The following is a 26,826-nucleotide window of genomic DNA, read 5'->3' on the forward strand; positions in this document are numbered from 1 at the left end:
GCATTTCTGCCATTCAAATTGTGCTTTCATTTTAATTATAGTAATAAGAGTAATTGGGTATTAATTTTGTGTACTTTCTGCTATATCAGGATGTGAAGGCAGTTTTGACACATTCTATACAAAGTGCTATGCATTCGATTGGAGGAGTGCAGGTGCTTTTTCCTCTCTTTGCCCAGCTGGACTACAGACAGTATTCATCTGACCGGGTTGACACATCTGTTTGGTGAGTATTCTTAATGTATTTTTTAAACTGCAAATTAAACATTAAGATTACAGATTAAATTCTTTTCTTTTTAAAGAATTTCCTTTAAGAATTAAATTTTTTTCTTCAATCTGGGCTGGAATTAATTTGCCTTTCCTAGCTTTTTATTTTTTAAAATTTTTTTTGAATTTTATCATTTTTATTTAATATCTTAGTTTTCAACATTGATTTCCACAAGATTTTGAATTACAAATTTTCTCCCCATTCCTACCCTTCCCCCCATTCCAAGATGGCTTATATTCTGATTGCCTTGTTCCTCAGTCAGCCCTCCCTTCTGTCACCCCACTCCTGCCCACATCCCCTTTCCCCTTACTTTCTTGTAGGGCAGGATCGATTTCTGTGCCCCATTCCCCATATATTGTGTTTCCCAGCTGCATGCAAAAAAATAACTTTTTTTTTGAGCATCTGCTTTTAAGACTTTGATTCCAAATTCTCTCCCCTCTTCCCTTCCCACCCTCTCTCCTTAGGAAGACAAGCAATTCAACATAGATCACACCTGTATCATGGTGTAAAACACTTCCACAGTGCTCATGTTATGAAAGGCTAACTATATTTCCTTCCATCCTATCCTGTCCCCCTTTATTCAGTTTTCTCCCTTGACCCTGTCCCTTTTCAAAAGTGTTTGCTTTTGATTACCTCCTTCCCCTATCTGCCCTCCCTTCTATCATCCTCCCTTTTTTCATCCCCCTCCTTCCCTGTGGAGTAAGATACCCATTTGAGTGTGTATGTTATTCCTTCCTCAGGTTGAATCTGATGAGAGTAAGATTCACTCATTTCCCCTCACCTGCCCCCTCTTCCCTTCCAACAGAACTGTTTTTCTTGCCACTTTTATGTGAGATAATTTACCCCATTCTGTCTCTCCCTTTCTCCCTCTCTCAATGTCTTCCTCTCTCATGCCTTAAATTTATTTCATTTTTTTAGATATCATCCCTTCGTATTCAACTCACCCTGTGCCCTCTGTCTATATATATGTATATTCCCTTCAACTACCCTAATAGTGAGAAAGGTCTCATGAATTATACACATCATCTTTCCATGGAGGAATGTAAACAAAACAGTTCAACTTTAGTAAGTCCCTTATGAATTCTGTTTCTTGTTTACCTTTTCATGCTTCTCTTGATTCTTGTATTTGAAAGTCAGATTTTCCATTCAGCTCTGGTCTTTTCATTGAGAAAGCTTGAAAGTGCTCTATTTTATTGAAAATCCATATTTTGCCTTGGAGCATTATACTCAGTTTTTCTGGGTAGGTGATTCTTGGTTTTAATCCCAGCTCCTTTGACCTCCAGAATATCATATGCCAAACCCTTTGATCCCTTAATGTAGAAGCTGCTAGATCTTGTGTTATTCTGTTTGTGTTTCCACAATATCAAATTGTTTCTTTCTGGCTGCTTGCAGTATTTTCTCCTTCACCTGGAAACTCTGGAATTTGGCAACAATATTCCCAGGAGCTTTCTTTTTGTTATCTTTTTCAAGAGGTGATGGGTAGATTCTTTCAATTTCTATTTTACCCTCTGGCTCTAGAATATCAGGGCAGTTCTCCTTGATAATTTCTTGAAAGATGATGTCTAGGCCCTTTTTTTGATCATTGGCTTTCAGGTAGTACAGTAATTTTTAAATTATGTCTCCTGAATCTATTTTCCAGGTCAGTGGTATTTCCAATGAGATATTTCACATTGTCTTCCATTTTTTAATTCCTTTGGTTCTGTTTTATAATATCTTGATTTCTCATAAAGTCACTAGCTTCCACTTGCTCCAATCTAATTTTTAAGGTGGTATTTTCTTCAGTGGTCTTTTGGACCTCCTTTTCCACTTGGCTAATTCTGCCTTTCAAGGCATTCTTCTCATTGACTTTTTGGAGCTCTTTTTCCGTTTGGGTTAGTCTATTCTTTAAGGTGTTATTTTCTTCAGTATTTTTTTGGATCTCCTTTAGCAAGTCGTTGACTTGTTTTTCATGGTTTTCTTGCATCACTCTCATTTCTGGTTCCAATGTTTCCTCTGCTTCTCTTACTTGCTTTTCCAAATCCTTTTGAGCTCTTTCATGGCCTGAGACCAATTCATATTTTTCTTGGTGGCTTTTGATGTAGGCTCTTTGACTTTGTTGACTTCTTCTGGCTCTATGTTTTGCTCTTCTTTGTCACCAAAAAAGGAATCTAGAGTTTGAGTTTGAGTCTGAGTTTGTTTTCGCTCCCTGTTCATGTTCCCAGCCAACTACTTGACCCTTGAGTTTTTTATCAGGATATGACTGCTTGTGGAGTAGAGAGTACTTTGTCCCAAGCTTTAGGGTCCAAGCACTGCTGTTTTCAGAGCCACTTCTACTCCATTGTCAGCCTAGGCTCTGTCACAGCAGCACTCCTCCTCCCCAAAGAACCGCCAACCAGGACCAAAATGCAGATCGAAGCAGGGCACAGCAAGAGAACCTGCCTTTGTACCCACAAAGTTCTTCTTGCACTCCAGCTCTCATCCCCTGCTACATTCCTCCCACCGTGTGAGCCAGGGATTCGGGAAGCAGCTGACCTTGGAGCTCTGGAATCAGCCTCACGAGTTTCCTGCACCACCTCCGCCACCCCAGGGCTGGTGGCTGGACTGCTCTGAACTTGATCCTGTAGTTTCCTACTAACCTGCTCTTTGGTGTTTGTAGATTGAGAAGTCTGGTAACTGCCACAGCTCAATGATTTATGGCCCTAAGGCCTTTTCTGGCTGGCTGACTCCTGGTCTGGTCTCTTCTGGTGTTTCCCACTCTGGGCTGCTTTCTGCTCCCAGCACTGTGCGATAGACCCTTCCCGGTGACCATCCATGCTCTCCTGGGCTGGAGATCTGTTTCTCTCTGCTATTTCGTGGGTTCCGCCATTTTTTACAGGTGTTTGAAGGCATTTGGGGGAGAGGTTAAGCAAGTCCCTGCTTTCTTGTCCCCATCTTGGCTCCACCCCTCTTTCCTTGCTTTTTAAATGGAACCACAGCAACTATAGAACATTGCAGTGTAGCAATTGTGGAATAAAACTTGAGGAGAATGTTTTTAAATTAAATTTAAAAAAAAAACAAAAAACGACTCTTTTTCTTCATACTCCAATGGAAAAAAACTACAGTCTTAGTAAAAATATACGTAGTGTAGCAAAGCAAATTTTGGCCATGTCTCCAAAATGTCTCATCCTTCACTCTGAGTCCATCCCTTCTCTTTTAGGAGGGGAGTAGTATGTTTCATTATTGGTCCTTTGGAATATTGTTGATCTTTGTGGTGGTCAGATTTTCTTCAGAGTTGTAGTAATATTATTCTTTTTATGTTATTTTAAAAAAATTTTATTTTCAGTTTCAAATTCTCTCCCTCCCTGAACTCCTTCCCCACCCACTGAGAAGGCAAGAAATACAATAGTCATTATATATGTGAAGTAATGCAATTTCTACATTAGCCTTGCTGGGAAAAAAAACCCCAAAAATAAAATGAAAAAATATGCTCTATTCTTTACTTGAAGTTCAAGCAGTTCTTGCTCCAGAAATGGATAGCATTCTTCATCATGACTTTTTAGGAATTGCTGCAGATCATTGTATTGATCAGAACATCTAAATCTTTCACAGTTGATCATAATTACCTTGTTACTGTCACTGTACAATATTCTCCCGCTTCTGTTCAGGTTCATTTTGCTTAAATTCATAGAAGACTTCCCAAGTTTTTCTGAAACAATCCTCCTTGTCATTTCTTACAGCACAGTAGTATTCTCTCAGTCATGCACCTCCACTTATTCAGCCATTCTCCAGTTGATGGCTATCCCCTCAGTTTCCAGTTTTTTACCACCATGAAAATTGCTGCTATCAATATTTTTGTACGTATGAGTCCTTTATCTTTTTCTTTCATCTCTTTGGGGTACAGATCTTTTAGTGTTATTGTTGGATTACTAGAGGATATGTACAGTTTTATAACTTCTTTTGCATAGTTCCACATTATTCTCCAGAGTGGTTAGACCAGTTTACAACTCCATGTAGTACATTTTATTCCTGTTTTTCCACATCCTCTGCAACATTTGTCATTTTCCTTTTTTGTCATGCTAGCTAACCTGGTGGATATAAGGTTGTTTTAATTTACATTTCTCTAATTATTAGTGATGTAGAGTATTTGATAACTTTGATTTCTTCTTCTGAAAGCTACCTGTTCATTTCCTTTGACTATCAATTCAGGAACGGCTTTTATCTTTATAAATTGGGTCAGTGCTCCATATATTTGAGAAATAAGGTCATTAACAGAGAAACTTGCTGTTAAATGCTATCTTCAGTTTCTTCCTTTCCTTTTAATGTTTATTGCATTGGTTTTGTTAGTGCAAAAACTTTAATTTCATGTAATCAAAATTGTCCATTTTACTTCCTGTGATGTTCTCTGTCTCTTGTTTGCTCATTATCTCTCACCTTATCCATAGTATGGCAGGTAATTTTTTTCCCATGCTCCCATAATTTGCTTACCATATTACCCTTTGTGTTTAAATCATGTACCCATTTTGATTTTATTTTGCTATACATTGTAAGATGTTGGTCTATGCCTAGTTTGTGCCAGACTGCTTTCCAGTTTTCCCAGAGGTTTTTGTCAAATAGTGAGTTCTTGTCCCAATAGCTTGAATCTTTAGGTTTATCAAACACTAGGTTACTGTCGACATTTATTTCAGTATATTGTATACCTAATGTTTTCCTCGATTGATTGCTGTTTCTCATCCAGTACCTTGTTGTTTTGATGATTACAAATTTATAGTGTAATTTAAGATCCACTATTGGTAGTCTGCCTTCTTTCACTTTTTCCCATTGATTCCCTTAATATTCTTGAGCTTTTTTTCAGATGAATTTTGTTATTATTTTTCTAACTTTATAAAATAATTCTTTGGTTGCTTGGTATAGTGCTAAGCAAATAAACTAATATAGGTAGTATTGTCCTTTATATTACATTTGCTCATCCTACCCATGAGTAATTAATATTTCTCCAATTGTTTTGATCTCTCTTTATTTGTGTGAAAAGTATTTTGTAATTGTATTCATATAGTTCCTATGTGTGTTTCGGCAGGTAAACTCTCTCAAGTATTTTATACTGTCTGCAGTTATTTTAAGTGGAATTTCTCTTCCTGCTGGGTTTTGGTGGTAATATATAGAAATGCTAACAATATCATTCTTAAGTATTTATAGAAAAAAAATGAAAAAGTTCTTATTTACCCATGAAACAATTAAGGTAATTGTGAAATTTAAGTTGACTATTAGATGATGGTAGTAGCAAAATCAAAGTAACTTTGGCTTGCACTTACAATATGGTTTTGATTTGGGGTGAGTTACTATAATGGTGGAGCTGCTCATAACATTTTATAGTACGAGATCATGTCTTAATTTTCTTTGGTTGCTGCAGACCATCTATCATAGCATTTTCCATGTTAAGGGTGCTCAATAAATATTTATTTACTACTCCTTATTAGTATTAAATTTGACTTGTTCGTGGAGTGATTACATAATGACCGTGGCATTAAAACATTTTAGCATAGTAAGAGATTAGACTAAAGGTGTAGAATGGGTCAGTGTACTAGGCTACCATCTTGCATTAATAACACTTCACTTTATATTCTGATGGCTTCCCTGTCAGTTAGTCATTGATTCTTGGGGAATGTCCAATGTTAGTGGACATAGGCCACTAGTTTAAATTTGTATTTCAGAATTGGCTGCTAAATGTCAAATAAATTTTTAAATTCTGGCCTGGCAAGTCTAATTAGGAGTATGTGAATTGGAAAGATACCTGATGTTTAAGGGTGCCAGATGATTGGTTCCTTAAACAACTAAGGCTTGTCCTGGCTTTGACAAGATTTAGATGAAAAATAGGGCAGGTAAATCATATTTTTACAAATAGTTAGAGATAGATTCTTAGCAGAGGTAGCATTTCTGAAACTATTTGAAATACTTGGTGCATCAGAGAAGAAGTTTCTTGTCATCAAGAGCAGCCTGGGAGAGGGAATGTGTGGGATTTGGGAGAATTAAAATAAACAGTAACTGTAATGAATTAATGGTTTTACCTGCATGTAGTATATGTAACATGTTAAGTTGAAGTAAGACAAAAAACAAAACAAAACATGTGTTGTTCTATGAACTGAGAGTTCTCTCTTTTTCCTTTAGAAGTTAATTTTTTATTTTTTTGTGAGTCCAGACCTGTATATGGAATTCCTGGTGTGGAGTTCCCCTCCTGCTGATGTAGCTCAGCATCTCTGTAATGTAGTTTTAGTTAGAGGTTAAATGATTTACCCAGAGTCATAAAGCTAGTATTGTTAGGAGGCAAGACTTAAATCCAAGTATTTCTACCTCCAAGTCACCCCTTTATCCGTTACATGTCATTTATTCCCAAAACTATACTTCCTCTAAAAAGAAAGTCATCCCAAGCATTAGTGAACTGATAATCTTCTCTCTATCCTTTCTACCCCCATTGTACTAAAATTTAATAGAGAGTTTTGTGAGTTCCGTATCTCTAATATTATTAGAAATTTCGATATTTTATTTCAAGTTTTTTTCCTCACTTTTTCAGCTCTACCCTATTGGCTTTTATCATGGAGCTTCTGAAAAACTCCATTGCTATGCAAGAACAGATGCTTTCCTCTAAGGGCTTCCTGGTCATAGGATACAGCCTTGAAAAGGTAAAACACAATTTACTCAAAAGTTTTCATTTGTTTAGAGGCCATAAACTTTTTTTGTTGAGTGCCTTTTTAATTAGCACCTTTTTTTTATCAGGAATCTTCCTTGCTGATATAGTTTATTTGGAGTTGTCATATTTTGTTTCTGGCATCTCACACATCACAGAGAGAAATGTGACTTGATGAATGATTGCTGGGGAATTCCATTGTATCTTTGATGTGTGGGATGACTTATAGGAAAGAATTTGTTTTTCATCAGCCCTGTGTTTTACCTATTCTTACCTGAAATAGTTGACTGATTTTATTAAAATAAAACTAGAATTTTTTTTTTCTTTCACAGTCTTCCAAATGCCATGTCAGCAGAGCTGTACTTGAACTTTGTTTGGCATTTTCAAAATACCTGAGTAGTCTGCATAATGGAGTGCCACTTCTGAAACAATTGTGTGATTACATCCTTCTCAATCCTGCAATATGGATTCATGCCCCAGCTAAGGTAAAATATGCCTTATTGATTTGAATGTATTGTTCTTTTTATTTTTCTATTTTGTAAATCTGTACAGAGAGGGAGATTTTAGTTGTGGGCTAAAGATTATTGAGTGTATTTGGGTGAGCATAGACTTATAAAAGAAAAAATTATTAACTATTAGACTTTCTTCTCATTTTGTAGGAGTACAAAATGAAATTTCAGTTAGAAGATGGAATACTACTTTGTTTTATATATAGCTTTAAAAAAGATTCTGCTTAATGAGAGAATATTAATCTAAAACATATAATATTAATCATTTATATTTACTAATATTAGACAACTCCATATTTTGTTTTGGGGTGGCGTTTGAGACATTTTATTGATGCCTTTTAAAAAAATCTGTCATTTTCCAATATGTCCTTATCCTCCATTGAGTCATCTTTTTAACTAAGAAAACATTTAAGGAAACCCAGTGGGAAAAAATAGCATTTGACAGCATATGATGTTTTTTACCCATAGTCTTCCTCTTCTGTATAGGAAGACCTACATCTCCAGTATCAGAATTAGTCATTGCAATTAATCTGAATTTAGATGCCATTTAGTGTTTGGTTTTTATTGTAATTATTGCACATATTGTTCTGGTTCTGCTTTCTTTACTCTACATCTGTTCTTAAAATTATTCTCATGTTCCTCTAAATTTCTTATAGCACATTAATATTTTATTAAATTCATATATCACAATTCGTTCAAACCAATTGATAGGCATTTACTTTGTTTCTATTTTTCTACTACAACAAAAGGGAAGGAGCAAACATATAGCTATTATATAAAGTTATTATTTTATTATATTACATATTTTGTTTTTATTAGCTATTACATATTATACATATTACATATTATAAAAAGCATTTATATAGCTACCTATATATCTGTGTAGGCATTGTGCTAAGTACTCCGCCTCCCCCTGCCCCAATATTATCTCATTTGATCCACATAACTTTTGGAGGTAGGTGCTATTATCATCCCCATTTTACAGCTGAGGAAATTGAGGCAGAGAGCGGTTTAAGTGACTATCCCAGGATAACAAAGTCACTAAATATCTGTGGCTGAATTTGATCTTAGGTCTCCCTGACTCCATTCCCAACGTTCTATCCACTGTACCACCAGCCACTTCTAAAAAACATGCTACAGATATTTTGACATATATTGGTCTTTCTCTTTGTCTTGAAACTTCTTGGGGAATATGCCTAATAGTGGGATTGCTGGGTCAAAAGGTATGAATAGTTCCTACTGAAAAGTAAGTCAGTTTTCTTTCAGAATTTCAAATTGTTTTCCGTATTCTAACATTAGCTATTTCTGTTTTGTCTTATTTGCCAGTTTGTTGGTTCTGAGGTGAAATTTCAATTTTAAAATATAATATTGGACCTGGATTCAGATTCAGGAAGACCTGAGTTAAAATCCTGTCTCTTACACACACACTGTGTGATCTCGTGCCAATTTCTTCATCTGTAAAATAGGGATAATAACAGTACTTGCCTTGTAAGGTTGTTGTGAGGATCAAATAAGGTATTTGTAAAGCACTTTCTAAACATTAAAGCGCTGTGTAAATGCAATCCACTATTGCTTTAAATACTTCATACTGTTGTTGACAATTTGCCTTTCTTTTGAAAAGTCTTTGTATCCATTGCCCACCTGTCTATTGGGGATGGATTGTTAATATCAATTCCTTCTATTTCTTGGATACTTTTCTTTAGAGATACTTGATGCAGAAAACTGTCAGCTTCCCTTGTTTTAGCTATATTGATTTTGATCATGCAAAAGCCTTTTTATCTTATGAAATTGATAATCTGTTTTGTATTTTATGGTTTTCTTTCCTTGTTTAAGGATTCTCGCCTCCATGTATATGAAAGATATTTCCTTCCATTCTCATTATTTTTCTGTTTTGAGGCTTTTTATTTTGAAGTTTGTATACATTTGGAGCTTTTTGCTGTGTATGGTTAATATTTATTTCCTTTCTAGCCATTTTTCAGTTTTCCCAGCAATTCTTTTTCAGTTAGGCAGGCCCTCTCCAATTGGTTGTGTTCTTGGGTTTTCAAAGAGTGGACTATGGTGTTCAATTGCTTCTGGGTCTTGATTCTCCAGTCTATTCTACTGATCTACTTTTCTCTCAGTTAGGTTATCCACTTCTGGTCTTCAAATAGTTCTGATAATTATGAGATTATAGTGATATCCTAGACATCCTAGTTATTCTGAACCCTTTGTAGGTCATCATCCAAACCTTATTCTCTATTCTTCACTACTTGATTCCTTATTCCCATCCCTCTTGACTCTCCCCAAAGTCCCAATCAAATGCTTTCTACTCCTTCTACTATACCCTCTGGAATTAGTGTTTCATAAACAACAGATTTCCTTCCACCTAAATCTTTTCCTCTCCCACTCCTTTCATCTAGCAGTCACCAATACTTGGCTCCCTCCTGATGATTGAACCTCCTTCACCATCCTTTTCATTACTGGCTGTACTGGCTGTACCTTCACTCATTCTTTGGTTGAGGTAGTGACTACTCCTCTTGCCACTTCCAGGTGTTCCCCTTCACTTCATCTCTCAGTAACTTCTCCTTTGAGGAAGAGATGCAAGCCATATCTACACCCAATCAAAATCCTAGGAGCTGTTGTCTACAGACTTCCAGGTCATTCCCTTTTCTTACTTAAGAGTTCAGTGTCTGATTCACAAATGTCCTCTCTTTTCTAACTCCTGCTGTCATTCTAGGTGACTTAATACATGTTGGCTCTCTCAACATCCTAATCACTCAGTTTGTCAACCTACTCACTTCCAATAACTTGCTTACCACCTCAGCCACACACAGATAATTAGACTCATGATCTTGCCAATGCCCACAAATTCACCATCTCGATGTTCAAGAATTTCCAAATCCCCTTATCTGACCACAATATTGTCATTCCACCTCTCCCTGTTCTTTCCCTTAACAAACTCTATGCTTTATCACTGTGACCTCCAAATCCTTGACCCCTTAGTTCTCCACCAGGCTATCATTCTTACACTAGACACTCTGCTTTTTATCATTATGACCCTTTAGTGAACCAGTTCAACTCTGTTCTATCTTCTTTTGAATCCCTGGCTCCCTTATATCACAGACTGCATGCACTCTGACAAGACTAGGTCAGTCTCACTATCCACTGCCTTTGCTCCTACACAATTGCTGCAGAATGAAGATGGAGAAAATCACACAACCCTTCTGACTGGATCCACCACAGATTTATGTTACACAGTCTCAACTGGGTTTTGACTACAGCTAGGCAGTCCTTCTATGTCTCCTTCATAAACTCACTATCTCACTCTTCACAGCGACTCTTTTAATTTTCTCAAACCTTCCATGGCTCACCTACCCTCTCTACTGAGAGCCTTGCTTTGTATTCTACAGAAAAAAATTGAGACCACTCACTGTGATTTCCTTCTTCTCTCATTGTCATATATCATTCGTATGTTTACTGCTGTTATCTTCTTCACAGCTGTCTCCCACAAAAAGGTGGACTTAGTTCTTACTCAAGTCAGCTCCTTTACCTGCACAAGCAATCCCATTCCATCCTGTCTTTTCCAAAATATTGCCCCCTCTGTCATCCCCACTCTGTCACTTATCTTCAATCCCTCCTTTTCAACTGATTCCCTACTGCCTACAAATGTACCCATGTCTTTCCCTATATTCAAAATAACCCTCGCTCCTTCCATCCCTGCTGTCATCCTATGTCTTTTCTGTCCTTTATGGCTAAACTCCTTGAAGTGGCCATCTACAAAGGTCCCTTTGTTTTCTTTCTCTCATTCTCTTAGTGCTTTCCATTCTGGCCCCCTCACTCATTATTCCACCGGAGCTACTCTCCAAAGTTACCTGCTCATTGTCTATTCCATTGACCTTTATTCAATCCTCATTCTTTTGGACCTCCCTGTAGCCTTTGACGCTATTGGTCACACCCTTCTTCTTGATGCTCTCTTCTTTCTAGGATTTGGAACACTGCTCTTCTCTGGTTCTGCTCCTTCCTATTGCACTGTTTCTTCTCAATGTGCTTTGCTGGATCCTAGTGTAGGTCACGCCTGCCAGCTGTAGACGTCCCTCAGGGCTTTTTCTGGGGTCCCTTTCTCTTCTCTCTCCATACTGCTGTACTTGATGATCTCATCGGCTCCTATGTGGTTAATGATCATGTGTATGCTGATGATTGTCAAGTCTACCCATCTTTTCCTAACCTCCCTACTGAATTTCAGCAGCACATCTCCAATTGCCTTTCACATAAGTTGAATTGTACATACAGTAGACATCATCAACTCAACATGTTAAAAAACTGAACTCAATATTTTCCCCCCTAAGTCCTACCGCCTTCTAAATTTCTGTATTATTATTGAGGCCACTGTCATCCTTCCAGTCCCCTGGGCTCACAACCTAGATGTAATCCGCATCCCCTCTCTCTTCCTTCCCTCTTTCTCCCCGGCTACCCCCTCTCCTGAATATATTCCTTTGGCTTGCCGATTTCTTCACCTTTGCAACATTTATTGGTGACCGGCTATGTGGTACAGTGGATAGGGTGGTGGGCCTGGAGTCAGGAAGACCTGAGTTCAAAGCTGGCCTCAGATACTTATTGGCTTTGTGACCCCAGGCAGGTCACTTAACCTTTTTGCCTCAGTTTCCTCCAGTATCTTTGCCAAGAAAACAGACTCAGAAATGATTGAAATTACTCAAGAACAACATCATCTCTTGAATATATCTTCTTATCTGATACTGTTACCACTCTGGTACCGGCACATCTTTCCCTTTTATAATAATATTAATGAAGAATAGGACATAAATTTAGTTACCATGGAAAATACAGCTTTGAAATTCTTAACTTTGTCTAGGGTCAAACTTTGGCTATTTAAAAGAGAATTACACATACTTTTAAATTTTCATTATAATTACTTTTGTTGTATGGAGGATGAAGATGATAGGTCAGATATAAAGATGTTTAAACTATGTCGCTTGTATCCACCTGCTGACACTTGTGAGCTCACACATGCGAACATATATTGTACGTTTGCATTGCACATTACCATTAATCATAAAACATTTAACTGTAGAAATCTTTTTGTTTGGTGATATCTCAGTAAAGGAGTAGAATTGATCAGGACCTGACCTAAAATATCTGATCTTTGTTCCTTCTGTTACTCTTCATTCTGGAAACACATAGGGTATATTTATTCTCTGTTAGACCAAAATATTCCTTTAGTTCTGAATACTTCTTTGCCTTTCGGGGAGTGGGGGTTCAGTGTGTCTTATTTTAAACTAGTTTTTTCAGATGTGACCAAGAGAAACAGCTGTTGTCTGACTACCATTTGGAAACAATCAAAGCAGGCAGCCATAGGTAGTATCTTTTTATTTTCTGATTTAAATTTGACCTTTTTCTTTTCCATGACCTCTGACTTACTTCCATTCCAGAATGGTCTTAAGTAACTTTTAAAAACCCTTTAACTTAGTGATTTGCTTTTATTACTGATCAGTATAATTGCAGAGCTAATTGTCCCTGTTATCATAATTAAAATAGCCTACTACATACTGAGTTTAAAAACCTGATAATTTTTTCTGTTAATTTCAGTAGAATGTTGTCCTTGCTTATCTAACCATTGCCATCCCGCTTTACTTACCTCTTTCTTACTAATTGCTATTACTTAACCGTCTTCCTTTTTAGGAATTGTAACTGATCCTGAGGTAGTTTTTGTCCATGTCGTGTGTTGTCCTCTGTAATCTCACTGGTGTGCTACAGAAACATAGTGGAGTATGCATTTGTTTTCATTTTCTTGTTAAGCTAATTATTAACAAGAATGAATTTAATTGGAGGTTAGCTCTGAGCAACCTCACATTTTGGACAGTGCTTTCAATAGAATAATTTTATGTGGGTTTCGGTTTTTTTGGACCAGATGGAGAATATGTCTTTTGGACCCCTTAGCCAGAATGTGGTACCAGTCTACGCATCAGAGGGTGTGGGGAGAGGAACAAATATTTATTAAACACCTGTTATTTGCCAGGTGCTTTTCAAATATTATTTCATTTGATCCATATAAACCGTATAGCCTACAGGTATGATATTTGATGTTCTTTCTGTACCTCACTTTTCTCTCAGAGCTGATTTAGGTAGCAGGTTTGGATATTATCTTAGTATGGGGGATAGCCAAGTCTTCTTGGCCTTCAGTTCAGAATCTTTGTTATGGTCCTAGAGGTAACCTTCTTGTTGGTTGTATGTTCCTACCATTTGCTGCTTAGCTTCTAGCCCCTCACCCCTTGCGCTATCCATTTAAACAAAATCAGTTACCATTAACTGAACATAGCTTCATCATTCAACTGAAAGTGCTCTCTCTAGTAACCAAACTGATCGCATATGAAAGGGGGCAGTACCTTACATATCATTAAAGCAGAGACTAGTCGAAATGATAGTCACTTTGAATAAAGAAAAGTTTATTCATAATTGGGGAAGGTTTAATTTTTGACATTGCTCTTGACCTGTAGTTATTAAATCCTTTGCTTTTCCTCCCTTTTCTCCTCCCCCCTGCCCTTTATACTCTGCCTTAGATTTGTCCTCCCCTTCCTGTTCTTTTTCTACTATCTTAATTCATCTCACATTGATTATTGTAGTAGTCTTCAAACTGGATCAGTGATTTCAGTTTCAGTTGTTTGATACTGCCGGCTTATTCTTTATAAAATACAACATTTAGCATGTGACTGACTCCTTTGAGACACATTTTGCCTATGCTTAGTTGGGTGTTCAAGGCCATCCACGTAGTGATTTTAGCTTCTCTTTCTGCGCTCATCTCTTGCTGCTCTACTGTATAATCTTGTGCTCTACCCACACTTGTTCATTCACAGTTTTCTGAATACATAGAGTACATTTATGTGTTAGTATTTTTTGCTCAATCTGTTTATATACTATGCCTTCATTCTTCCTGTCTATCTAAATCTTGCCACATATTTTGAGACCCATTCAGGTCCTGCCTCCTTCATGAAACTTTTCCAGACCATTCAAATTGTTAATGCTTTTTTCTTCTTCTAAATTCATTGCACTTTTCTCTTTCATTGGCTACTTAATATATTGCCTTGTTAACTCATTTTTAAACTTGTCATGTGTATATCAGTGCTACTAAAGCTTTTCTCTGTATCTAAGCATTTGAATATGGGACAGTGGCTCTTATTTCATTGTGCTTTTATGTAGGTACTAAATAAATAACTTTCTGAATAAAATGAATTAGAAAAATATAATACCTAATATTCTTCTTAGTTATGCCAACATTGAATACCAGGGTTCTTCTGCTTCACTTAACATTTGAACTAGCTTTAGCCATTTAAAATAGCAGCAGTGTGACTTAGTAACGTGGCAGGGTATTAAGAGAGAGAGAGAATATGTGTGTGCGTGCGTGCGAGCGTGCGCACATGCACTAAGCTGAAACTTTATTGCCTTAATAAATCTCCAAATTTTAGTCAAAATCATAGTCATAGATGTTTGTCAGATTGAATAAGTTACTGCTCAACATTTGGATAAGGGTGCTTGTCAGCTATAGCAGTCTTGTCAGATATGGCAGGAAGTGGATGTAGCATGAAGTTTCCAAAGAATAAGTATGCTACCACTGGTAGCGGTCTAAGGAGACTGAGTAGGTTCTTATTTCTTGTGCGCATGACTAATTTAAACCAGCATATACTGGGTGTATGTCTGGTAAGCTTTGGAACTAGAACTTCTAAATGCATATGTTAAGATAAAATTTGAATCAGAGAAAACTATTTCTACTTTTTCTTCTTATCCTTTTACCCAAGTTATTAATGTTAATTTATTACATTTTTGCTTATTTATAAGTTCTCAAATTTAAAATATCCACCCAAGTCACGAAATATAGGTTGGATAATTAGAGATTAGTTAATTGTCCTTTTTGATATTAGGAGAAGTGACTCCTTGATAAAACTTTTCTTGTAGGTGACTTTCATGCTTACGAAACAGTATTAGGCTTAGTGTCAAGTATCCTAATATGTACTGTGCATTCCCACCTTCATACTTTGCCCACATTTTTCTTTTGCTTGGATTCTCTAGCTTTACTTTCCTCTTTTATCCTCCCTCCATCTAGCTTTTGAACCCTGGCCAACTCATGACCCTTTTATACAGAATGTAGTAGCTGCTTGTTATAATGCTCCATTGAATTTAGAAGAAGTGTTGTCATACTAATAGGCTCCACTTGGTGGTAGTGTAAGATTTTTTTCTCAAGTTGCTGAGGCTGATATTTTCCTCCTAATGCAGAAAAAGAATCCAAAGTTTTATACAGCTAAGCATAGCATCTGTAAGTGTAGGTTAGAATGCCATCATGAAAACTGTCAATTCACTTGCCCTAGGGCAAGAGCCAATTGCCAAATCCAAGTTAAAGCTATTTCCATTGCATGGTACTTCATTGTTTGACGTGTTAGGAAAGTTTCCTGTGTTTTTCCAGAGCATCTGATACTGACTACTGAAAAAACAACAGTGACCTCTGTGTATGTAGTACATGCTTACTAATCCAAGTATTTAATTATTTGAAACAGAATATAAATACAAACAGTGTTGGCATCAGGTAACTAGTGTTATCAGTGGGAGGAGTAATGGAAAAATTTTATTTTGCGTTGTTTTGACGATTTCAATTGGATTTTTTTAGGTTCAGTTGACACTGTACACTTATTTGTCCACGGAATTCATTAGCACAGTCAACATATACAATGCAATTCGGAGAGTTGGAACAGTGCTTCTCATAATGCATACACTGAAATACTATTACTGGACCGTGAATCCTCAGGATCGCAGTGGCATTACTCCAAAAGGCCTAGGTATGTTAATACCTAACAAAATTCACCTTCCTCGTTTCTCTTTTCCATCTTTTTCAGACTATAATAATTATCTTCTGAATGCTTTGTATTCTTTAATTTTTTTCCCTTTTGGGTAGCATTTTACTCTGATACTTTTAATAATTTCCTTATTTTTTAACAGTTCTTTGTGGTTTTAAAGCAATTAGCTTGTATAATGGTAAAGAAGGGACTTCTGTAGGAAGATTTTCTCAGCAGACCTAAGACTTTAAGATAGTTATGTGGATAATAAAACCCATTTACTAGATTAGTGTGTGTGTGTGTGTGTGTGTGTGTGTGTGTGTGTGTGAGAGAGAGAGAGAGAGAGAGAGAGAGAGAGAGAGAGAGAGAGAGAGAGAGATTTAGATATTTGATCTCTTCACTAAACCTAGAAATAGTTCTGTTAGTTCTGAGTATGTTAGGCACAGTGGTGAACTACCACCAATTGTTCTACTGGTAAAATACTTCCCTCCTCTCCCCACCAGATCCTCATATTTTAGGAGATATTCATTATTGCTGTCCTTTTATGTAATGAATATTAGCTCTTTGTTGGGATAATATAGGCTTTTTTTTTTTTAAGGAATAGGCCAGATTCTGGTGAGAACCATTTTAATAGATAGTGGCAAAAATCGTAATTTCTGTGAAGCAGAGAAACAATAACTTCAATTTTTATGGCATGTCTTTTTTCTTTTTTACAAAAACACTTATTCTCATGCCAGGACTATCAAATAGGAATGACAGCTGGCATCTAAGACACTGAGAGACTGTTGACTTGATCTGACTTGTTACAGCTCAGGCTCATGACTAATGGTCTAGTACTTTAAGAAGAAAGACTTTTGGATTAGCCTTGAGGAGACCGGGGTTTTAATCCCAGGTCTGTTATTGAGTGGCTGTGTGGCCTTGGGCTAAATCACTTTTCTTTACTTCTTATTTTCCTTATTTATAAAATGAGAGGCTTAGATCTTGTCTTCAGTATGGTGCCCTGTAGTTCTAAACTCTTACTCTAGCTATTATTTAGGGCCGTTCAGAAGTGGAATTTGGTTCACCTCTCCCCTATCTCCACTCCTCCCCCACTATTGACAGTATCTTAGAGATGTCAGGATGACCATTTTTTAGACATATTGTAGAGGAAATTCTGTTTATGTGTGAGCTGGACTTCATAGTCTCTGAGGTCTTGTCTGACTCTGGAATTCTGTGACTTTTAACTCCTGTGAATGATATTGAGGAAAAATTTTCTAGGGTTCTCCCCCTCCCCTTCATATTTTACTTATGCTCAAGGTCATGGTGGTTTTTTTTGTTTTTTTTTTTTCTTCCTGGTGGTCTAAGAACTAGCTATAAATGGTGACAGGTGGTATGGAGGGAGAGATGATGTGTGGCAAGCAGGTACCTCATTTAAGAGTTTAGAACAATGGGCTTTTAGTTTCAAAAGCTTTCTAGTTAGGATTTACATGGTTGAGACATGTAAATTGATTTAATGTTATCCATGTGTGACTTAGGGGAATGTAGATAGAGGGAGGAAGTCACAATTATTAAGCATTTTGGTTTGCTCCTTCATAAGATGACAGTCTGTAGTAAGAGGTGTTCTTTGTTGGTCAAAGTTAAAGGAGGAAAAAATTGTTTTGTATAATAAGTTAATTATTGTACCGTTGTACAAATAGTGATTATCAGAATTGTAGATTTTTACTTGTGTTTGTTCTTCCCTTCAAATATTTCTTTGGAACTCTTAATATCCAAAAAGTCCTTTTATGAAGTTGCTATCTTGATAATTAAGCATTGGGTCTGAAAGTAATTAAGTAGTATTTCAGAATGAAATGATTACCTTCACTTTGAACTGGAGACAACGTAAGTGCAATTAATTGATTGTGAAGTTCACTTTTTTGACCCTTAGAAAGTTGAAGAAGTTAGAAAAGTTAATTTTTAGAAAGGTAAATTTTATCTGTATAAGTGAATGAAAATGAATTTGGTAATAAAAAAATAGATAAGTTTTGGGTCTCTCTAATACTAAGTGCATTCTTTGCTTTAAAAGATGGACCTCGACCTAATCAGAAGGAAATTCTTTCCCTTCGGGCATTATTATTGATGTTTATTAAGCAATTAGTGATGAAGGTGAGTAAACCTTTGTTTTGTTGCTTTGCCATATGCTTTCCTTGTTTTTGATGGTTTGCAGTTTCATATAGAGCTGAATGTTGTCCTAATGATTCCTTGTTTTATCACTTCAATGAATAAAATAGAAATACAGGCCTTTTAAGATTTTTCGTTTATTTTCTTTACATTTTTATGTATCTAGACCCAAAGCATTACTAAACTATTCATATGGTAGAAAGTAGTTCTGTTTCTATGTTCAGGGTGAAATCATAATAGGTTTCCCTAATGCCTGCTTGGAATTCTTCTTATATTTAAAATTGATCCTCTTTTATGGTAGTCATATTAAAGGAGCATCTGTACAAGGTGGATTAATCTTGGAAAGAAGTAAATTTTTCTCAATAGTCTGTAATATTGGTTTAAATAAAACTTGTGTTTTAAAAGTATGATCATGTTGGTGTGATATTTTTCACACTTTATTTTTCTATTTCTATTATCTAGACATGTTTGATGTAAACATTATAGTTAGCATTTTCTTGTGCTGGGAAGCAGTGTTTATTGAGGAACAGGGCAATGGAGGATGGGTCAAGATAACTCCTGATTTTACTGTTTACTTCTTATGTGACCTGAAATGACCAATTTTACTACCTTAATGTGTTATTTTCTTCTTCATTGAGAGAAAGAGGATAGTAAAATATCTGTTCAACCTGTGTAAAAGGCTATATGTAAAGATCAGGTTATATAATTTAAACCTCATTGGTTAAAAAAAGTGTGAGAATGAGCTTTGTAACGTGTGATATAAATTTGAAATTGTATTATTAATAACAATAGAATAGTTAACTTATATTCTTTGAGAACATAATACTTTTCCAGGTAGTATAATTTTAATTTGAAAATATAAGCTAATTTTCCATTTATGTTGCATATCCAAATATCTTTAATTTTTTTTCAGTCTTTTTCTACCTCGATAGTCTCTATTCCTGATTCTCTTCTCCCTTTTATTTTTGTATGTATATGAAAGGGACAGCATATAACTATAAAAATAGATATTGAGACTACTGTACTTATTTACATTTTGGTCATCATAGTTTCCTATTTAGGGCTCTGTAGACATATACATACACATGTGTGTTTTTCTCCATAAATTTATGACATATATATGTGAGTGAGTATGTTTGTAGCCATGTTGTACATACTGTTATTTGTCATATGAACATACACATACATTTCACACTGTCAAAGATGTATGGTCTGTAAGTTTATACATACATATTATATTACCAAATACCAGTTTTGTTATTTTTATCTAGGCTAACTCATATAGTTATATATTATACAACTTTTTGTTAAAATTTTAAGTAAAATTAACCATGTTATTTCCTTGTTTTATTTTTAAGGCAAATGCCCAGATCTAAAAATCTTTCTATATATTCTTTTTCAATTAAAATTTTCCTGTCATTTCACATGGAGAATGTAATTGTTTTTTATTTTAAGGATTCTGGAGTAAAAGAAGATGAACTACAGGCCATTCTCAATTATCTACTTACTATGCATGAGGTAACATTTGAGTTTTTAAATTATGTTTTATATTGGAACTGTATTGCTCAGCATGTATTTTGTTCAGACTTTACTTTTGAAGCAAAGTAATACTTTCCCTGATTTTTTTCACATATTATTATTATTTGTTATGTCTGAGGAATAAATATTTTTAATTAGAAATAAGGACTCTTAAAAAAGATTTCTTAGGAATATTCTCTTTTACCACAAGATGGCTCTGCATTGAGACGATAATGAGTGATAAAAGCCTCTCATATTTGGATTTAGATATCCTTAAATTGATTGGAAGAACAGGTCCAAATTATGTTGTTAAAGTACATTTTTGCCTTTCAAGACATCGAAGCAAAGAATGAAAAACAGATGATACATGGCTAAAAATGGATGGATTATGTATTTATGATTTCTTTCTGTTTAATTTACATCTTTAGAATATCACCTGTGAAGTTAAATAATTTGTGGTAGAATTCAAAATGTTAGATAGACTAAAGACTTGGGATTCTTAACATTACATTTTTATATCTTAGTACCAGGAAAAGGTAATTTTTAACAGATGTAACTAACACCCATGACAAAGTAAATAAGAAAATAAAATTGTTTGTATGAATGTCTATAAAGAGATGGTTAAATAGCTAAAAACTGGGAATGGATTCAATATTATATGAAACATTACAGCATTCATTTTTGTTCTAGTTTGTACACTTACATTCTGTTACACTCTTGATCTTGTGGCATATTAAACATTTGCCTATGATATAAAATAATTCCTTGTTTTTCCACTTACAAGTACTAGATAACCTGACAGCCATTGTTGATGAGATGAAATCTGAATCATTTTAGAGCTTGGGGAAAGGAGCAATTTTTTTTTTTTTTTTTTTTTTACTGGAACATGTTTATCTAGATTTTTTAATGATCATACATCTTGAAGTGTTAAGGTGAATTCTTTTTCTTTGTTTAGGTACTCTGGTTTTGTGTGGGTTTCTTTAGGGTTACCTGACTTCCAGCACACATTACTACACGTACAATTTTTTTTTTGTCGAAATAATCATTTGAATTACTAGTAATTTTGTTTTTTCTAACTATGGGGGCTTAAGTATTGTCACCTTCCATTTATCCTGTTGTAAATATTGAGACCCAGATACTGAATTGGGGGCTTAGGAAAAAATTCAAGTACTCTACATATTCTTAAAATTATAGTAATTTAAGAAGTGATGTTAGCAAATTATTAAAATCCAAAGAGTGATCTGTAAAACTTGCATTTCTTTACAATGCTCACATGTGTTTCTATTAGAAATGGCCCAACCTTTTCTTTTATTATTTATCAGCTATAAACATTCTTGTATGTTACTGTTAGTATGAAAGAGACCCTCTGGGTTGTTTATACTTAGAAAATATTCACAGTGATATTGCTAGAAATTTTGGGTCTCAGGAAAATTTCAGAAAAGGCCCATGTACCTTTATAATGAATATAAAATAATGTATGAAGTAGATTGTAGGGGCCCTCCCTTTCAGTTAGGGAATACTTGGACAGTACTCATGACAAACAAAAAAGAAAGCAGCACTTAAGTACTATTTCCCCCTTTTAAACTCTATCATGTTGTTCAGTAGTTTTATATTTTGTTTTTGTACTTTTGACCTTTGTGTTCCACTAAATATTTATATTAGTAAGTTAATCTTTCATATATAGGCTATTTGATTCCTTCTCTTTTATGTTTTCAAACCGATCTTAAGTTGTCCTTCTCCCCTTCCTGCTTTGGTAAGAATTATGATATATTCTGGCTAAAAATTAATTGATGTTTTTAAAATTTCTAAAATAAAATCAAAATAGGATGACAATCTAATGGATGTACTACAGCTGTTGGTTGCACTGATGTCAGAACATCCTAGCTCTATGATCCCTGCTTTTGACCAGAGGAATGGATTACGGTAAGAACCTACTAGTATATTTGAAAGCTGAATGATTATTTCTAAAATATATTAAGGTTGCTGACTGCTAAGATAATATTTGATCTTACTTCATGATTTGAATTAAAAAGTAAAATTGTTACAGTTGTATGTGACATACCCATGGGGTATATATTTACCTGTTGCATCTTGAAAGCTGCCATTTAATTTTCTTAAATCATGAATCTCAAAACAAGCTGTTATTTTATTCTTTATTCTTTTGATTCTGTTAATATTAATAAGTTGTATTTTATCATCACTTAGTTTAACAAAATGGAATTAATTACAGTTTTTCTGTATGCAGGATGAAGGTAAATTTTGCCATAGGTACAGTTTTATTAGAGGAAATAACTGTTAAGAGAATCCTTTCATAAAGCTATTTCCATGTTCCAGAGGCTAGTCCATAGTAACTGTCCTCTGTTGGTGTGGTTATAGGAAATTTATAATTGATTTCATTTAATAAAAATGCTGTATGAGATAGTGAAGCAAATACTTTTTCCATATACATATTGATACAAAAATGTTTACTCTTTAAAAAAGGATCTCATTGTGTCCTGTTTGTGGTACAAGTAAAGGGGAGATTAGAATTGAAAAATACCTGAATGCTTTTATCTATTTATAGTCATTCTGTCAAGCAACAATTTCCCTTTTCTTAAGTGTTTCTCAGCCCTGAAATCTTAGTCATCCGTCATAAAGAAACTCACCTGAACTCCCAAATGACACAACAAAACATTTCAGGATTAACAAAAAGATTGTGAAATTTTGATGTGAAAAGGGATGAGGCTTGCTAGCTCCTGCTGTGCTTTGTATTCTAGACCACTTTTTCACTTGCTGGGTCACATTTAGTAGAGCTTGGATGTCAGCTCTGATTTTCAGTGAAAGTTCATTTTACTGTTGTCACTTAATGCATTTGGTCTTTAAAGGTTTGATCTCTGTCGTTCTTGGGATCATAGATTTAGAGATGAAATGAACCTCATTTGCAGTATAGTGTAACTTCCTCACTTAAAAGATGATGAAACTGAGACCTATGGAAGTTTAAGTGAGGTGCTTACATTTGTTTATTTCCTCTTTATGCACTATCACATTTTCAGTTCTGGTAGCTACCAGAAGAATTAGTTCAGGTTTTCTTTCAGAATAGTGACCAAGTGCCTTGTGATGCCTACTTTGTATCTCTGTATTTAAAAACAGATAACCAAAAATTATAGAGATGATGTGCTTGTCTGGTCAATTATGATGTTTTTATGAAAACATTAAAGTAAGCTGAGCCTTCCTGAGTTTCAGAATGAGGAAATGAATTAGGTGCTTTCAGAAAGGGATCGATTGATTGATGACATGGTAGATAGGCAGCATGATTTATTGGAAAGATCCCTGGATTTAGAGACAGAGGATCTGGGTTAGATATTCTGATCTGTGGGGTCCTATGTGACTTTACACAAGTCATTTAACTTCTCTGGGGCTCGTTTCCCTCATCTGTAAATAGGGGAGTTGAATTAATGATCCCAATCTTGCAGATCTAAATCTATGATTTTGTGATATCTTTATTTAATTATTAATTTTATTAATATCTTTATGGATGTCTGAATATATGTAAGTATCTTGATGTGTTTTATAATCTTAAGTATTTAGCACCAAGACAGTAAAATTAGCTAGGAAGATAAAAAAGAAGAGGCTTTAAAATAGTATTAGTAGAAATAATTACTTTCATAGGTCTAAGCAAGAAATGTTTCTACCTCAGACTTTTGAATTTGCAGATGCTGTGACATTTTAAAGAACAATTTACCATTTAATTGAATAGAGAAAATAATATTTAGAATTTAAAAATATGTGCTCTTATTCTAATATTGAGAACATTTATTCTTTTGTAGTATTTGGATGACAGTGGGTTACATGTTAGTCTTCTCACACTGACTTTGAACCTCTTGATTTCTCTGTGTGTGATATTAATTTTTAATTTTTCAAATATTACTGTACTCCAGGTCTGCTCCAAACACCAATACTGATAGAATGTTGGGATCAAAGAAATGGATCTTTCTTTCCATTGGTAGCTTGGGATCATTATAGGAAATTTTTAGGTATTGCTAAAATAATTGAAGCGTACAGAGGAGTAGAAATTGCCTTTTCTTCCTTAGAAATCTGATATCTACCTAACAGATACTCTAATCTACCTCTCCCAGTAGTGCATGTGTAGAATTCATCACAGAATACTATTTATGTGCTAAATTTAAATTCTTACCTACCAAATAATACATTAATAAAAACTACACAATTATAATTTGAAGGGGACCCCAGAGCTAAACAATAAAAGAACTAAACAACAATCCCTTCTAAAATAGACCCAACATGCTGGGCCATACACCCATTGTTTTACAGTCTCAGTAGAGTGAAGGAGAACCTAAGAACTGCCAAGGCACCTCACTTTTGGTGAGACTATTAGGAAGTTTTTCCTTATATAAAGCTGAAATCTGCTTCTTTGCAACTTTCACCTCTTTTTTCTAGCTTTGTCCTCTGCAGTGAAGTAGAACAAGTCTTATCTCTCTAAAATATTATAGTCCTTCAGATAGCTGAAGACCTCTCATGGTGCCCCCCCAAGGCTTTTTTTCTTCAGTTGCTTCAACCAATTGTCATATAACCTTTTTTTCTCCTGTTTGCTTTTCTTTGGATGTCATCCAACTTCTTATCCCTCCTAAAATGGGATGTCTGCAGTTGAACACAGTAAACCAAATGTAGTCTTACTAGAAGTGTGTACAGTGGATCTGTCACCTCCCTAGCCTTCCACCTTGAACATTTTCAGTTTATTCTGTATATAGTTTGTACATAGTTAGTTGTATGTTGTCCCTTCTGTTAGATTTTTAACTCTGAGAATCAGAACTTTTTGCCTTTCTTTGTAGCACAGTGTTTAGCATGTAGTAGGCACTTAAATGTTTATTGACTGACTGACTAGACTACAGAGTATAGTAAAGGCATAACGAACACTGGAAAGGTAGGAAGTGAACATGTTTTGAAGGGCTTTAAAAGACAAATATAATTTTATATTTGATCTTGGAGGCAATAGGCAGAAACTGGAGTTGATTGAGTAGGGTAAGGGATGTGTGTGTGTGTATGTGTATGTGTGTGTGTGTGTGTGTATTTGTGTGTATGCATGTGTGTGTACGTGAGATAGAGGGAGAGAAAGAGAGGGAGTGACAGAGAAAGAGAGAGTGAGAGAGAGAGAGAGAGATTTAAGAGGAGACAGAGATGGAAACAGAGAGAGAGACATAGACAAAGAGAGAGTGTTTAATGTTAGAAGGAGCTCTATGTGAGAGATATTATGAAAGTAGTAATGGCAGAATTTGGCAACTGATGGTATATTGGGAGGTGAGAGAGAGGAATCTAAGATGATAGCTCGGTTTTGAGTCTGAGTCACTGAAAGGATGGTGGTATCCTTGACTGTACAAAGAAATTAAGAAGAGGGAAGGTTTTTGAGGGAAAGATAATGAATTCAGATTCAAAATGGCTATTTGATCTTTGGCCAAATGACTTCTGTGTTTGTCGGGTCATGTGTGTGTGTGTGTGCATGCATGTATCATAGGTATTAAATATGTTATATATTTCATGTATTAAATACGTATTATACTTTATGTATTTTACTACATATTATATATAAAATTACCTCGTAGCTTTTAACTATTAATCATGACCTGATTATCAATAATTCTTAATTAGTGGCATCTGGATTAATGTTTTTTCCCCCAAAACCATCTTTTAACTTTTATGGGTAAATGGAAGTAAACTGTTACTTGTGCATGCCGTTTGCCAACTGGATTTTTAATAGTAATTTATTTATTTTTATTCATTCATTAATTTATTTATAGTCATACAGGATCCTTTCCTTAAATAAGAATAAAATATTTCTACAAAAAAAGGGCTGACTTTAAAGAAGGATGATGGGCTAAGATTTTATACAGATACACATGCATACATATTTTTGGTACAGGTTTATTAGATATACTTATTTCTGAATTCTTTAGATATTACAAAATGTTTTGGTTAAATAAAATTATTTGATAGAAATTATAAGTTAATTAATGTAAATTATGTTACTGTTTTTCTAAAATTATAATTACTGCTAATAAAATAGTATTTTTGGAGAAATATCTACTGTCACTTATATAAGAATATCTATTGTTACCTATAAGTTCTTAAGTGTTCTTTGTTCATAAGATTTAGTTAAGGAATTGGCTTTAGAGCATGTGTAGTCCATTCTCTTCATTTTACTGATAAGAAACATCCTTACTTGATTCAGCCATAGCACAAATGAATTCTCTCTGAATTAGGTATTTTTTTTTTGGTTGGCATGTGTAATATTTGACAAATTGTGTGCACTTTTTTTATTTTGTTATCATCCTTGAGCTCATTTTCATTTATGGTAATTGCTCATTTTTTACATTGGTTGCTTCATTAAATAATCAAGGAAAGTATTGTTGCTTCTGTATTATGGAGAACATAGGAAATGACACCATTGAGATTGAAATGAATAACCATTTTAAAATACCTTATTTTAGAGAGATATTCAAATTTAGTTAGCCAAGATAATGATAGATTTTTAAAATGTGAATATTTAAACTAAGTCTGGACATTTTAAAAACAACTTTACATTGTGTATTTTGGCCCAGTGTTTTTTTGAGAAATAATTTTAAAATTCTTAACACCACTTAAACTTTAAAAATTTGAACTTATAAAACTCAGAAATACCAAAATTTCTTGGTTTAGAACTTTTTGTTGTGGTGAGTACAGTTATTATTATAGAAGAATTATCTTCTTATTATTCATAAATTATGGGTCTCCTTTGTTCTGTCTTGAAAACAGAGACAAAGTAAATGCTGTAATTTGATTTCTTTCCTCAAAAAAAAAATCTTTTAAAAAGCCTCAATAACTGACCATTTCAAATTTTCTTACTGCTTTTCGTATCATATCTTTATATAAAGAAAAATGTGTTACTTGTTTTGTTCAGTTGAATTTTGT

At 34.8% G+C, this 26,826-nt stretch overlaps 1 protein-coding gene across 1 annotated transcript in view; it reads left to right on the forward strand.

Moving 5' to 3' along the window:
- The window catches only part of LRBA (LPS responsive beige-like anchor protein), an 820,489-nt gene that overhangs the window by 116,654 nt on the left and 677,009 nt on the right, over positions 1–26,826 (forward strand). Inside the window, exons 10-16 of the mRNA XM_036763368.1 lie at positions 90–223; positions 6,789–6,897; positions 7,235–7,387; positions 16,062–16,230; positions 18,272–18,351; positions 19,822–19,884; positions 21,710–21,807. Coding sequence (XP_036619263.1) covers positions 90–223; positions 6,789–6,897; positions 7,235–7,387; positions 16,062–16,230; positions 18,272–18,351; positions 19,822–19,884; positions 21,710–21,807 — 806 coding nt within the window. The remainder of the gene's footprint in view (positions 1–89; positions 224–6,788; positions 6,898–7,234; positions 7,388–16,061; positions 16,231–18,271; positions 18,352–19,821; positions 19,885–21,709; positions 21,808–26,826) is intronic.

Source organism: Trichosurus vulpecula, chromosome 6 (genome assembly GCF_011100635.1).
Source record: "Trichosurus vulpecula isolate mTriVul1 chromosome 6, mTriVul1.pri, whole genome shotgun sequence".
Taxonomy (NCBI): domain Eukaryota; kingdom Metazoa; phylum Chordata; class Mammalia; order Diprotodontia; family Phalangeridae; genus Trichosurus; species Trichosurus vulpecula.